This window comes from Heliconius melpomene, chromosome 13 (genome assembly GCF_056956725.1).
Source record: "Heliconius melpomene rosina isolate 202511_hmr_F chromosome 13, ASM5695672v1, whole genome shotgun sequence".
NCBI lineage: Eukaryota > Metazoa > Arthropoda > Insecta > Lepidoptera > Nymphalidae > Heliconius > Heliconius melpomene.
In genome coordinates this window covers 6,848,365-6,861,321 of record NC_140401.1, presented here as the reverse complement: position 1 = coordinate 6,861,321, position 12,957 = coordinate 6,848,365, and the positions used below count along the sequence as shown (strand labels likewise).

General features: G+C 29.7%; 1 protein-coding gene across 1 annotated transcript; it reads left to right on the top strand.

Moving 5' to 3' along the window:
* Positions 1–1,129: 1,129 nt before the first annotated feature.
* LOC146532760 (venom peptide BmKAPI-like) lies at positions 1,130–2,371 on the top strand. Its single transcript, XM_085196952.1, has 3 exons — positions 1,130–1,282; positions 1,379–1,573; positions 2,077–2,371. Exons 1-3 carry the CDS (start codon positions 1,222–1,224, stop codon positions 2,109–2,111), a joined length of 291 nt encoding a protein of 96 aa, XP_085053078.1. The 5' UTR covers positions 1,130–1,221; the 3' UTR covers positions 2,112–2,371.
* Positions 2,372–12,957: the final 10,586 nt, after the last annotated feature.

The following is a 12,957-nucleotide window of genomic DNA, read 5'->3' as shown; positions in this document are numbered from 1 at the left end:
ATTTAACGATATAATAAAATTATTACTTAAACATAATCATTGTAAGAATATAAAAACACAGAATAAAATAACTCACGCAAAGCATTAATAGTACAATTCGTTACGAATAAAATAACTAAAAATGTTTTATACATATTCAATGATGTTTAACGTTTTGTTCACTATTAGATTACCATATTATTATATATTTTTACAGTTAGCGCGTGTTACATGTTTTTATTAAAAATCATTAAAAAGAATTAGTTGTAAAATTATAAGGAAAAAACATAAGTTGGTATAGCTTGTTAGATAATATACTTCTTATATTTTGCTGTTTTGTTTATAATAAAATGCAAAAATAATACAAAAATATTCTTGATTATTTCTGTTTATATTATATTGAAGTAGATTTAGAAAATTACAAAATATGAAATAAATATAACCGTGTATAATTTTTCAATACAAAATGTTTACTACCGTGAATTCTATATGATTATATTACAGTTATAATAATATTATGTATTTTTATAGGCAGAGAAAACCTAGTGTTAGAACTTTTCGGTCCCTTATTGTCTATCTAACTTTTGAGACATAGCGTGATCACTGGCAAAACTTAACGCCGCGCTTTGCCTTGTTTCCAGAGTGACGTAAGGAAAATAAATAATTCTTCTGATTGAGATTCGAAACCACAATCGTCATGCTTACAGTCAGATTCTGCACCTATTTATGTTGGATTTATAAAGAGGTGTAAAATAGATTAAAAATCTTGAATCTTTTTGGCTTATATTTTATGCATTGTCACAAGAGTACGACTTTATCGCGACGGTTGAGGTTTCAACGTTTTGGTACTAAAGCAAAAGCCCGGTGTTGAGTTCTGCTACTCAACATTCAATGCCTCGAAAAATTCAACGGTCAGTGGGGAACGGAGTGTCTAAACACTAGGTCTTACTGCCGGAGTGTCTGACTGCTTACCCTTGTATGTGCGTGAAACTGATATAATGCATTAAAAATATCCAAAAAACGTACTTACAGTATGACTGTACATTATACTAGTAATTTATTTTATTAAATATATTAGTTATTTAATATAATTGCACTACAATATTTTAAGCACTAACTATAAAAAATTACACCATTCATGCATTGGCAATTAAAATAGAAGTGTATTTCTTACTGTACACTGTTTTTGTAGCGAAATTTGATTTTACAAAATATATTTTTAACTAAAAAATATTGTAGATTATGTACAGGCTACTAATTGTTATATTCTTTATCGGATTAATTATTGCGAATGCATATGCAGGTATATTCATTATATTTTTTTCTATTATTATAAATGACCGTAAGATTTAGAAAAAAAAAGATAAAACAGATTTACTAATAATTTTAAATATTTTAGCCAATTGTAATAAAAACGAAGTCTATGATGAATGTCCAGCGAAATGTCCTCCTAAGAGATGTAATGTTGATATCAGTATCGTATTCTGTGCGGCACAACCGCTACTCGGTGCTCCAGAATGTGAGCCTGGTTGTCGATGTAAAGATAATTACTATAGGAATGATAAAAACCAGTCCGTCCCAAGAAACCAATGCCGTAAGTTGTAATCGTTTTTATAGTAAAATGTAAACTTACACCTCACAATCAAGACACCCGCCAGCTCAGAACTTAACGCCGCGAAGAAAAGGACATATAAATTTAAATAAGAATTTCATCTACTTGAGTGGGGATCGAACCCACAACCAATCGATTTTACAGTGCCTGTTTCTTAATAATTTCAGTGATATTTATGCTCCATTTTCTACTAAGAGCACAGTTTTTTTGCAGAATACAGTATATCTGAACCGGAAACATCATATATTATTAATATTGTAGATGGGAATGGATAATGGGAAATGGAGTATACTAACAGTGGGTTCATAGGTTCCCTCTGATTACCCTGCTACATGTATTCTACACATCGTGATATAATAATTAAGTTATACAATTTATATGAACATAACAATAGAAAAAAATGACAAAATATAATATTTGTTGACTTAAGAATTTAATTTTCAAATAACTTTAGATATAAATTAATGACAAATGAAAATTTCCAGCTACAATCATCGGGATCCCAGTAATGAACACCTAATAATCGACACCTATTTATCAAGAAAGACCCAATACATGAAAGCTGAATATTTTTTTTCTGAAAATACATTTTTGTTTTAACTTTTATTATTTAAAGTTTGAGTCTTTATATAGAAGCATAGTGCACGTGGCAGCGTACATAGTTAAATTCAAAAAAATATGAAACAAGAGTATAATAACATTGTTGCCTAGTTCTGTATTCACTCGGAATTTAATAAAACCACATAAAACACCGAGAATATAATAAAAACAAATAAAATATAATAATATAAACTAACTTATTTATATTCTTTAATTTATTGTACCTATTAGCTAGCTATTTTATCAGTGTCCTTGTATATCTCCTTACATAGTCTGAAATAAACATAGATCAGTCGTTATTATTTATTTAAATAAATTACGAGTTTTTTTATTATATTATTTTGTTATACAAATTAAAAAAACTACTTTTAGTAAGTAAATAATGTTTTTAAAAAAATTTTACACATTTTGAGTAAAAAAGCCCTTCAAGCCTTTCCTGAATTTTAAAGTGAGTAGAAGTAATGTATCTTTAAATGATTCTTTTTCACTGTTTGTCTATTTGTCCCATATATAGTATAGTGCAAAAAGCTCAATAGGAACAAAGTGTTAGCGCACTAGGTTCCCAGGTTCCCTCCGCCTACACTGCCTGTGCGAGACACAGCGTAAAATAAATATAATTAAATTGTACATTATATGTGTATGTGAATTTGATTACCATAATTCATTTTTCCACTTTGGTAACGTAATATATAAAAAAAGAGAGAAAGAAAAAAGAGTATCCTAAAATGACATGAAATATAAAAATACTCACAGGACAATTCTTAATAGGTATGCAAACCCCCATATAATCACGCGCGTAGCCGTTCATACAGTAACACATATTGTTACATTTTATATTTGCTATAGGACAATTTTTTCGGTCTTGCATCTTTAAAAGGGCACACACGTTATCGCATATTGAACCACAACTGTATACTTCATTTGTTCCACATTTTACTGAAACAATATATACATATATATATATAGAGAGAGAGATAAATTTAAACGTAAAAGTTAAATGAAAACTAACTGCTGTATTAAACTAATTTAATTAATAGATAAGGTATATCTGGTAAAGTATGTACATATATATATATATATATATATATATATATATATATATATATATATATGTACATATCTTACATATATATACTTACTTTATATTTATTTTATATAGGTTAATATTTTTTTATTATTACACTCTTCTAACTTGCTTTAAACCGTTTCTTAAAATGTAACAATTCTCTAGTTCCATTACTTCTGCACCTTCAAATTGATTTCCAATAATAGTAAAATATATCAAAGAAGAAATACTTACCTTTAGCCACCGTGTATGTAACATTTATTGCCAAAATTATTATTATTACAAATATTTTAAACATTTTAAAAAATAACTTTACAGTATTTTACCTAACACAAAAGTATATCTAGAATTGGAGCCAGGCTTCAGGTTCTTATACTCTCTGTTATCATTACAGTAGGTAGTTGTAGAATTTGTGTTGCCTTGTGTTTATATAATGATATGTATTAAGAACAATTTCGTTATTTAATCGCTTAATTAATAAATATTTTGCATATAAGGTCAACATTATGACTTTCATATTAATTAAATATTTTTTAAATTATATAAGTCAATGTAAGATAGGTGAAATTGGTACGTATCGTATTAGATATTAAATAAAATAATACAAATCACAGAAAAACCAACAAGTTAGGAAAAAAAATCTATTAAACTAATTTAGTTTAATAGTAGACAGAAAGCGATAAATGCTGACGTAGACAAAATTACACGAGTGAATTGTGGATCCATTTGCATGAGAAGTGTTAGAGTATGAACGTCTAGTTCGCGAGTGTAATGGCTGAACTATTTAAATATCTTACTGCGTATCTTTATTCAATTTCGCGAAGTCTGTCGGTGGTCCCGAGCTGAGAGTCATAAGTTCCGTTTATCTAGTAACTTCCCCTGATGCTGCTTCTTCAATGTTGTAATTGTAATTGTGGGTACCTGAAAATATTTATTTACTGCCACCATATTTGTTTGCGTGTGACTGTAATGCGACGGTTGTGGGTTCGATTCCCATTCAGGAGAATGAATTTATACATATTTTGATTTCCTAGCTCTGGTACCAAGGCAAAAACTCTGCGTTGAGCTAAGTCAATCAATACACAGTGCCTTAAAAAGTCGGCGGAAATTGGGGAATGTCTTAACACTAGGTTCCTTCAGCTTGCCTTACTATATGACGGATACAACGTAAAGCTGAATAAAAAAAGGAAAAAATAAAATTTTATTAAATAGCTAGTATTTGATCCACCTGCAGCTTCGTCCTCGTAAGCACTTTGAGTATAACACATACGTAGAGTCATGTTACATTTTAAGTGGTTTATAATTAATTTATAATTATATCGAAACGATGAAATTATAATACAGACAGAAATGAATTATCCCGCACAATTATTTTTTCAATTCGAAATATTTAAAAACTGCGCTTTCAGCAAAACATTTTTTTCAGTTTTATAATATTAGTCTACCTATATATATAGGTATATAATATTAATATAGAAGTATAGATAATTTTCCAACAATACAATTGGAAAATATTTCAATACTAACATATTTAGTGTTACGTAATACACTATGTTATTTTGTGAATGTATTTTATTCGAGCTAAAACGATCCATTGAATATTGAAAATGAAAAAGTGTTCACTGCAGATAGCTATTATTAAATTTGAAACAATTGGAAGAGCTTAGCTCTAATTGTCATTTTATATTTTAAAATAATATTACTTTTAAAACTTAAAACATTTTTAGAGGAAATAATTAATTAGTAGTTGTTTCCTTTATTTAACGTATTTAAGTCACCAATTGAAGATGTCAATTACCAAAATATAAAAAAAAACAACAATATAAAAAATGCAGCAAAAAATAAAAACTCTTTTCTGGTTTAACTTATTTAAAACTGACATATTCGACGAATATTTTTTCTACTTTGATTTTATATCCTTTTAGCATGCCATATATTCTCAATACGAGATATCAGCTCGATAAGAAGAGCCTGTTAGTTTCCCATCGGTACGCCTTCGCATAAAGTTAAATCTAGTAAATCTACTTCGACTTGATACGCTTTCAAAGGGTAAACTATAGGCCCATAACTTCTGTGTACTGTTGCGATATCTCCCGGGACGGGTAAACGAATAAATTACATTAAAGTCAGCCGATTTAAAAAAGCGAAGAGTTATTACGACAACGCCGCTCGACGCGTTTTAGAGTATGTTACGAGGTTAAATTATGAATGAATTGTTGATAAAATTTATTATTAGGTATAAAGTTATAAATGTGTTACCGATTATTAATTTACATCTATTAGGATAATATTTACTTGCAAAAATGTACTTCAGAGGGCAGACTAAAGCGTTGAAATTTAGTTATTCGTCCAATTGTCGCGTTGTTGTAATGAAAATTTAAGAGTTACATTTCTGATTTTCTCATGGATGTCATAGAACCAGATAAAAAAATGGTCATAACTTGAGGAGTAGAACTTTTTATAGAATGAATATTGGATTATTAATATCGTCAATTTCAAATTAAACTATAATGTATATATTTGAATGTTTGACTAATTCATACTTTTAATTTGCTCCGCCTTGGAACATGACAAGGAGTCTTGCCACTTAACACGTAATGTCTCTTAAATGTCTCTAATCTGGCATGAGGAACGGAGTATCTTGTCACTAGATTGTCTCTGCTCATTTGGTCCTGGTATGCAGGATGGAGTCTAAAGCTTTTAAAGTCTCAGTATAATTTTGATACGACAATCAAATTTATAACATATCTACAGTAGAAAATAAAAAGCTCATAAAAACTGCATATATATTTTCAAAATCTGTTTCAATTTGCGAAGGTTTTATTCGCAGCGTAATAAACTAAACTACAAGAGAAAATACCAATAAAGCGAACGAGGTGTGAATATAGGATGAAAATTTGTATGACTTCCTGGAGGTGGGAAACTTTACGAACACCATATATTTTTATTAAATTACTAGCGGACGCGCGCAGCTTCGCTTGCGTATTTAAGGGTGAATTCTAATAACCCATGAAACATGTGTTCAATGAAATATTTTTAAGAGTCTAAATTTCAAATTTTATAAAAATCGGTGGCGATTTAAACATTTTTCCATACAAACTTTCAACCCCTTATTTGGACCCTTAGGGGGTGAATTCTAGAAAACCATGAAACACATGTTCAATAAAATATTTTTAAGAGTCTAAATTAAAATTTTTATAAAAATCGGTGGTGTTTTAAAGATTTTTCCATACAAACTTTCAACCCCTTATTTGCACCCTTAGGGGAAGAATTCTAGAAAACCATGAAACATGTGTTCAATTAAATACTTTTAAGAGTCTGAATTCCAAATTTTATTAAAATTGGTGCCGATTTAAAAAAAATTCTATACAAACTTTCAACCCCATATTTGCACCCTTAGGGGGAGAATTCTAGAAAACGATGAAACACGTGTTCAATTAAATACTCTTAAAAATCTAAATTTCAAATTTTATAAAAATCGGTGCTGATTTAATTTTTCTTCCATACAAACTTTGAACCCCTATTTCACTCCTTTAGGGTTAAAATTCTTCAAAATCCCTTCTTAGTGGATGTCCAGATTACAAAAGTAAACACTTGTCCAAATTTCACATTTCTACCACCAGCGGTTACGGCTGTGCGTGCGTCTTACCTCAGTCAGTGAGGACAAGTCCTTTTATATATATAGATTACGATACGTGAATATTCTCATATCTCTATACATGTTTATTTATAAAGTTAGTTTTTTGCTTAATATAGCATAAATATGTAGTAATTTATATTGTTTTTGTTTAAATTAAACCTAATTGTATGAATGAATTTGCTTGCAATGCTTGGACAATGGTTGTTGATTTAAATAATATAAGCGTAGTGAGTTTGTTTATACAATAAATCTATTACATAAAATACCAAATGAAACAAGTAATACATATTTTTTAATTTTAATCTTATTTAAAAATTCTAGTTGATACCATACCATAGTGGCGTAGCCAGCGTGGCAGCGTATAACTGTAAACGCAGTGGGTTGTGAGTTCGATTTTTTATTCAGGGGAATGAGCTATTTTAATTTCTCCGCTATGAGAAGGTAAAACGCTGCGTTGAGTCCCGCTATTCAATACATAAGTGCTTTCGGACGTAAAACTTGATAAAAAATAATTTTGTTACTAATAAGATCAAATATAAGTATTATAATACCGTTATCCAAGATTTATAAAGCCTATGAATCAACCAAATGAACATTCATTGTTGGTCTTGTTCAATCAGTGCCAGCTACTAAGTGATTGATTTTTAAACTCCGCGCCCTGAGGCCACTGGTACCATTTGTTCCTCCAAACCTTTTGTCAGTTTAATGGTAAAGAAAACATTTGGCCGCAACGTAGGTACTGGAAGCAATATTCATTGTGGAGAAAGCCTAGCTTTGAATAAGGTAAAACCATATATATTTTTGTATTCGAGGCCGTCTTGGCTGACTAGCTGACTATATAAACATGTATATCAGTTTAAAAATAGCCAAAATAAAGTTTATATTTAAAAATATATAATTTTCTAATTTATTATTTTACTTTCATAAAAATCAAATATCTAAATATTTAACAAATATTTCAACCATGAGTTATGAGACCTTTCTAAACATTTATATTTACATTTTTGGTCAGCCGACAGGTGTGAATTGAAAAAAGATAAATTGCAATGTGTGGTTTGACGATTCAGAAATAAAAATCGCCCAAAACCGACGCTCTTGGAAGTGGAACCTGTCAAAAGTCTTACTTTATAACGACTAGTGCAATAGAGTTCCTATCCACACACAATGGTTCGGATAATGTTTACTTTGAATTGTAGGAATACGCAATATTCAATATGCCTAATGTTTTACAAATTACATAAGCACACTTATAAAGTGAAATTGAAATTCAATATACCTAATACAATAATTATAATTAAACTTTGTTAATTTAATCAAATAAATCTATTTTGGACTTAACACTATTTAATTTTAGATTCCTATTCACATAAGTAAGTAGATATATGTAAGTTTGCTTAACTAAAATAAGCTAAGAACTCATAGAATACATATTTAAGTAGATATGACTGTTACAAAAATCGATTTATCATTGAACATGAAAGATTTAATACTGTATTTATGCTTCATAAAATAATTTTGTACGCATTCAGTTATATTGCTATTACCAAATCGGAGGGCGGGATTTTTTTTACGTTTATTTCCGCAAGCACTTCTCAAACTTTTACCGTTTCTTAAATCGACAGACTGTAATAAGATTTATTCGTTTGTACATCCCTAGAGAAATCGGAAATGTTTACAAGAGTTATGAACCTATAGTTTACTTACTAAAAGCGTAAAATCGATTTTACTTAGTCGATTTAATTTTGTGCTGATGGAAAACTAACAAGGAGTTATTGGTGTCTATTTCCGTAAAAATACAGAATGGATAATGGATTTCGTTAAGAATAAAAATTGGAGTTATATTTCTGTAATTTATATTTTGAATAGCTATAGTAAAGAAATGAAAATTTCAATAACAATATTCATCATTTTTGAAGATATTTTATATAAAATAATTAGTTTTACATTGATATAAAATGCGGTATAACTCCGTACTTTGAATATAACTCTCTGCGACTGACGTGGCTTAATTTTTACACCGTTGGCTGGACAAATTTTGATGATATTTTTTATACTGTAATTTATTTCTAATTCGAATTTAAATTCAAAGATATCGAAGAAAACTAGGTAGGCTGGTACATGAGACCGCTCCCAATAAATAATATAAATATGAACTTGGGCACAGACAAAAATATTTTTCCCTGACTAGAAATTTGCTGACATCATAATAAATCATCACAATAAATTATTATTACTAATAATAATTATTATATTATGTGCATAAAATATAAACAATATAATATAATGTAGATTGATAACATATTTAGAATTATTACTTTATGTACACAAGTCCTCTTGTTATACAATTTTTATGTAAGGCTCAACTGAGCTGTAATAGATTATAGTGTCACTGGGCGACCGTTGTCAACGAGCAGCTGGGGGCCTGTCACCGTGCCATGCGGAAACAATTTGATACTATACCCTTAACGTAAGGCAATTTACAAGATTTTAACAAGAGTCTCCCACGCTCAAATAGAGAGTAGAGAGCGGACAACCAGTGTTTTAATGTTTGCTATTTATTCAGTGTATTTGATGTTTGGTTATTAATTTATAATTAACTAGATTTTTTGATTATTATTTGGTTTTTTATTAACTAGCTTTCGATTGGCTTCTCTCTTGTTGCTTACTATGCTCGTAGGAAAAAATATCTATCAAAGTAATGAAAACTACCATTTAAAATTAACGCTTTTAAGATTTTTGACATTGTTTAAAATTAAAATTTTACTTTAATTTATTTACCTTGAGAAGTGTAATTGGTAAAGTTTGTAATTTAAACTTGGTCCTCTCATATTCAAATTATAGGAAGCATTGCTTAAATTGTAGCCATGATAAGAGCTTCACTATAACACAAAATGTATATTTTGTTTAAGTTTTCAAGCATAAGTTCTAAGAACATTAAAAAGTTTGTTTTTCATAAAAAGCTAATTGAATGTTATCTGAATTGTTGCTTATATCTGTCTTCTCTTAAAAATGAGAAAAACTTTTGGAGCACCTCGCTACTTCCATTATTATAAAACTTTTCTTTGACAGGCTCTGGGAAACAGGACAATTACTGAATGATATTTTATATTTCTTGTACGTTCTTCTGCAAATGTAAATAATAATTGTGTTCCTCGCTTCAAGTAAAACAAGATGTTGCATATTTTGTTGAACTATGTGAGTTATGTCTTGTTATAGCTTTATAAGACCACATATTTGTCGTAGCTATGGTGATTTAGTTCATTTGTGCTTAGATTTTTGCAAAACTGTCTCGACAAGGAAATATTATCGGAATATTTATAATTAAAACTTTATCTCATCAAAAACATCAATAAAAAGTAGTAAAAAGTAGACGTATCTTAAATTTCATAAAAGACGATAAACTTGACGGTTGTGGGTTCGATTCGTATTCAGGAAAATAAATAAGTTTAATTTTCTCCGTTTTTTTCACCAGACAAAGCGCTGCGCGTTGAGTTCCGCCATTCAACACGCAATGTTTCGAAAATTGGTCGGTAAGTTAGAAATTAAGTGTCTAAACACTAGGATATCTTGCTATGCGGAAAAAATCACGTTTTTTCAGTCCACAAAATATTATTATCAAAACCAAACTTAATATATAAGTCACGAAACTTAGTTCTCTCGCTCTATATCAACACAAATTTTCTATCCCTACTATAGCAGCAAAAAGAAATTAAAATTTCCATAGCCGCAATCAACTAAGCATTTTCGTGGCCGCCGAATAAGTGACAACGAATTCCCCTCAAAACGGCATTTGGTTAAATTACAGTCGTTTATCAAATTGTCACCTGCTTTATTTGCGCATAAAGTTTTCCGGCAAATATACGGGCTTTTAGGAAGTCAATTAATCTGAATAAAAATAATTGAAAGAGCCTGTTTCAAAAGATTGAGTCGTCAATGTTATTATTATAATTTGTTATTTAGCTATATTATTATATTTAAATTTTTTGGTTCTGGTGTAGAGGCAAAGCGAGGCGTTTAATTCCGCCACTCAACACACGCCTTTAGAATTCGACGGAAAGTGGGAAACGGAGAGTCTTGACACAAGGTTCTCCTCTGCCTAAATTGCTGTATGCGGGATATAGCGTGAAGCTATATTAAGCTGCTTTAGTGATGGTTTTCATGCGATAAATTTTTGATATACATATGTATATATAATTCTATGTCAATCTAGCGATAAAGATGATTCATTTAGTAATAGATTTAAGAAAAAAATTTTAAGTTTTATTTATTTGCTTTATCCTAAATAAACAACTTTTACAATTAGCCTCTAAAAGTATATCTGTGTTATATGTATCCTGATAAGAGCCTACGAACTATCTAATAGTCTACGAAAAAAGTCTGCTCTACTTTTTCAGATGGACTCAACGTTACACTATGTCTTATTTTACTGATGGCTTTCCCGGTTTGTTCCTGGGTCAGAGTTTTATTCATCTGAAAATATTTGTTTAGTAGAAGTTTATTTTCATGTGGAAACCATTTGAATGTCAGTTTTTGTGATGTCTACGAATTTACTTTACCATCACTGATACGAATCACTTTTTACCGCAATAATACCCACTTATTATTTTCTTTTTCTTTTTTTTACATTATCAAGGAAACATTAAAAGAGAAAGGAAAAAATAAATATTAAATAATATTTATAAAATGTTTGGCTCTCATCACACGCCACCGCTATAATACTACAGATGGTGTCCAATTTAAGTTTTTTTCTTAAGAAAAGTTCTAATATTATCCGCGAAACAAGCGATCTATTTCAAATGAAGATAGCTCTGAAACGTATTACGCCATTTTCCAGCGGAGCCGTTTTATCGAGCTCCATACATTTTTAAGCAGATAAATGGTAGGTGCAATGGAAAGTCATTGTACCATACAACTGAAGTACTGCTTAGCTTTCAACATACATTTTTCAATGAAAATCAGGATAAAAATAAAAATAAACGTTAACTCTTTACTGTGTTGCCAGATTTAATATGTATTTATTTATATTTGTCATTGGTAAATAAATCATTTTATTAATATAATTGAATATATATTTTTGAAAATATTATATAATCATATCTTCTAAATATTTTTGCCAGTCAAACGAATTTGAGGTTTTTGTAATTAAATTTAAATAAAATATTAATGTTAATAACCGACAAGTATACACTACAAAGATCTTTCGATGAAAATAAACTTATTTCCAACAAGTGTTTTCAATCAATATCGTTATGAGAAACTGAATACCTATACGAGCAACGAGTATTTAGGTGTAGCAACACTGCTAGGCATCTCTTAAGTGAACCATTTCCCACGGGCGTGCGATTCAACGAACTTCCCTCATAAATCCACGCCTTACATGATGCTTGTTTGCATAATACAAGACTTAGTCGGCTTTGTTTCAGTAGTTTGATACGTAGGTAACATGTGCCCCGACTATATGCAACGCCATCTGTGGTATTGTAGCCACGTATGTACGGTAAGAGCCAAATATTCTTAAAATATTATCTTATATTATTAATTTTAATAATAATTCATTTGTTTACTTGGAATATTAAGAAAGGAGAGATGATATTTTTATGATGCTTAGTTATGTTGTTTGATATAGAACTAAGAGGTAAATTATTCTGTGCTTGGAAAGAACACGTAAGTGCGTACTTCTCTTCGAGTGTAGATACCATAGTAGATAATATAGTAGATATTAATAAGTCTGTCTCCTGCCAAATTCTGTCTCATGTTATCTTAATCACATGGGTACCAATTCTTCAGTTCAATAGAAACACTTATATTTTCTATATATTTATTCGCTTCACGCTCTATAGCAAAGTTCATAGTGGGGGGAACCTAGTGTTAAGAAGTCTCGTCGTCATTAAGATATTTTTATCACTTTACATATCTATGAGTGGAACACCGTCGTGTTTATTTTTCCTGTCCTATGCCACGACGACCTCTATAAATTTACATAGTTCTTAAAATATATAAAAAAATATAAAACATATACATAAATACACCTAAAAAGATCATCGAGTACGCTTATAATAA

Bases quoted from the DNA above. Each gene is read 5' to 3' on its own strand.
- LOC146532760 (XM_085196952.1), top strand. From the start codon at position 1,222: ATGTACAGGCTACTAATTGTTATATTCTTTATCGGATTAATTATTGCG. The intron at 1,283-1,378 runs GTATATTCATTA...TAAATATTTTAG, and splicing joins TATTGCGAATGCATATGCAG to CCAATTGTAATAAAAACGAA. The intron at 1,574-2,076 runs GTAAGTTGTAAT...GAAAATTTCCAG, and splicing joins CGTCCCAAGAAACCAATGCC to CTACAATCATCGGGATCCCA.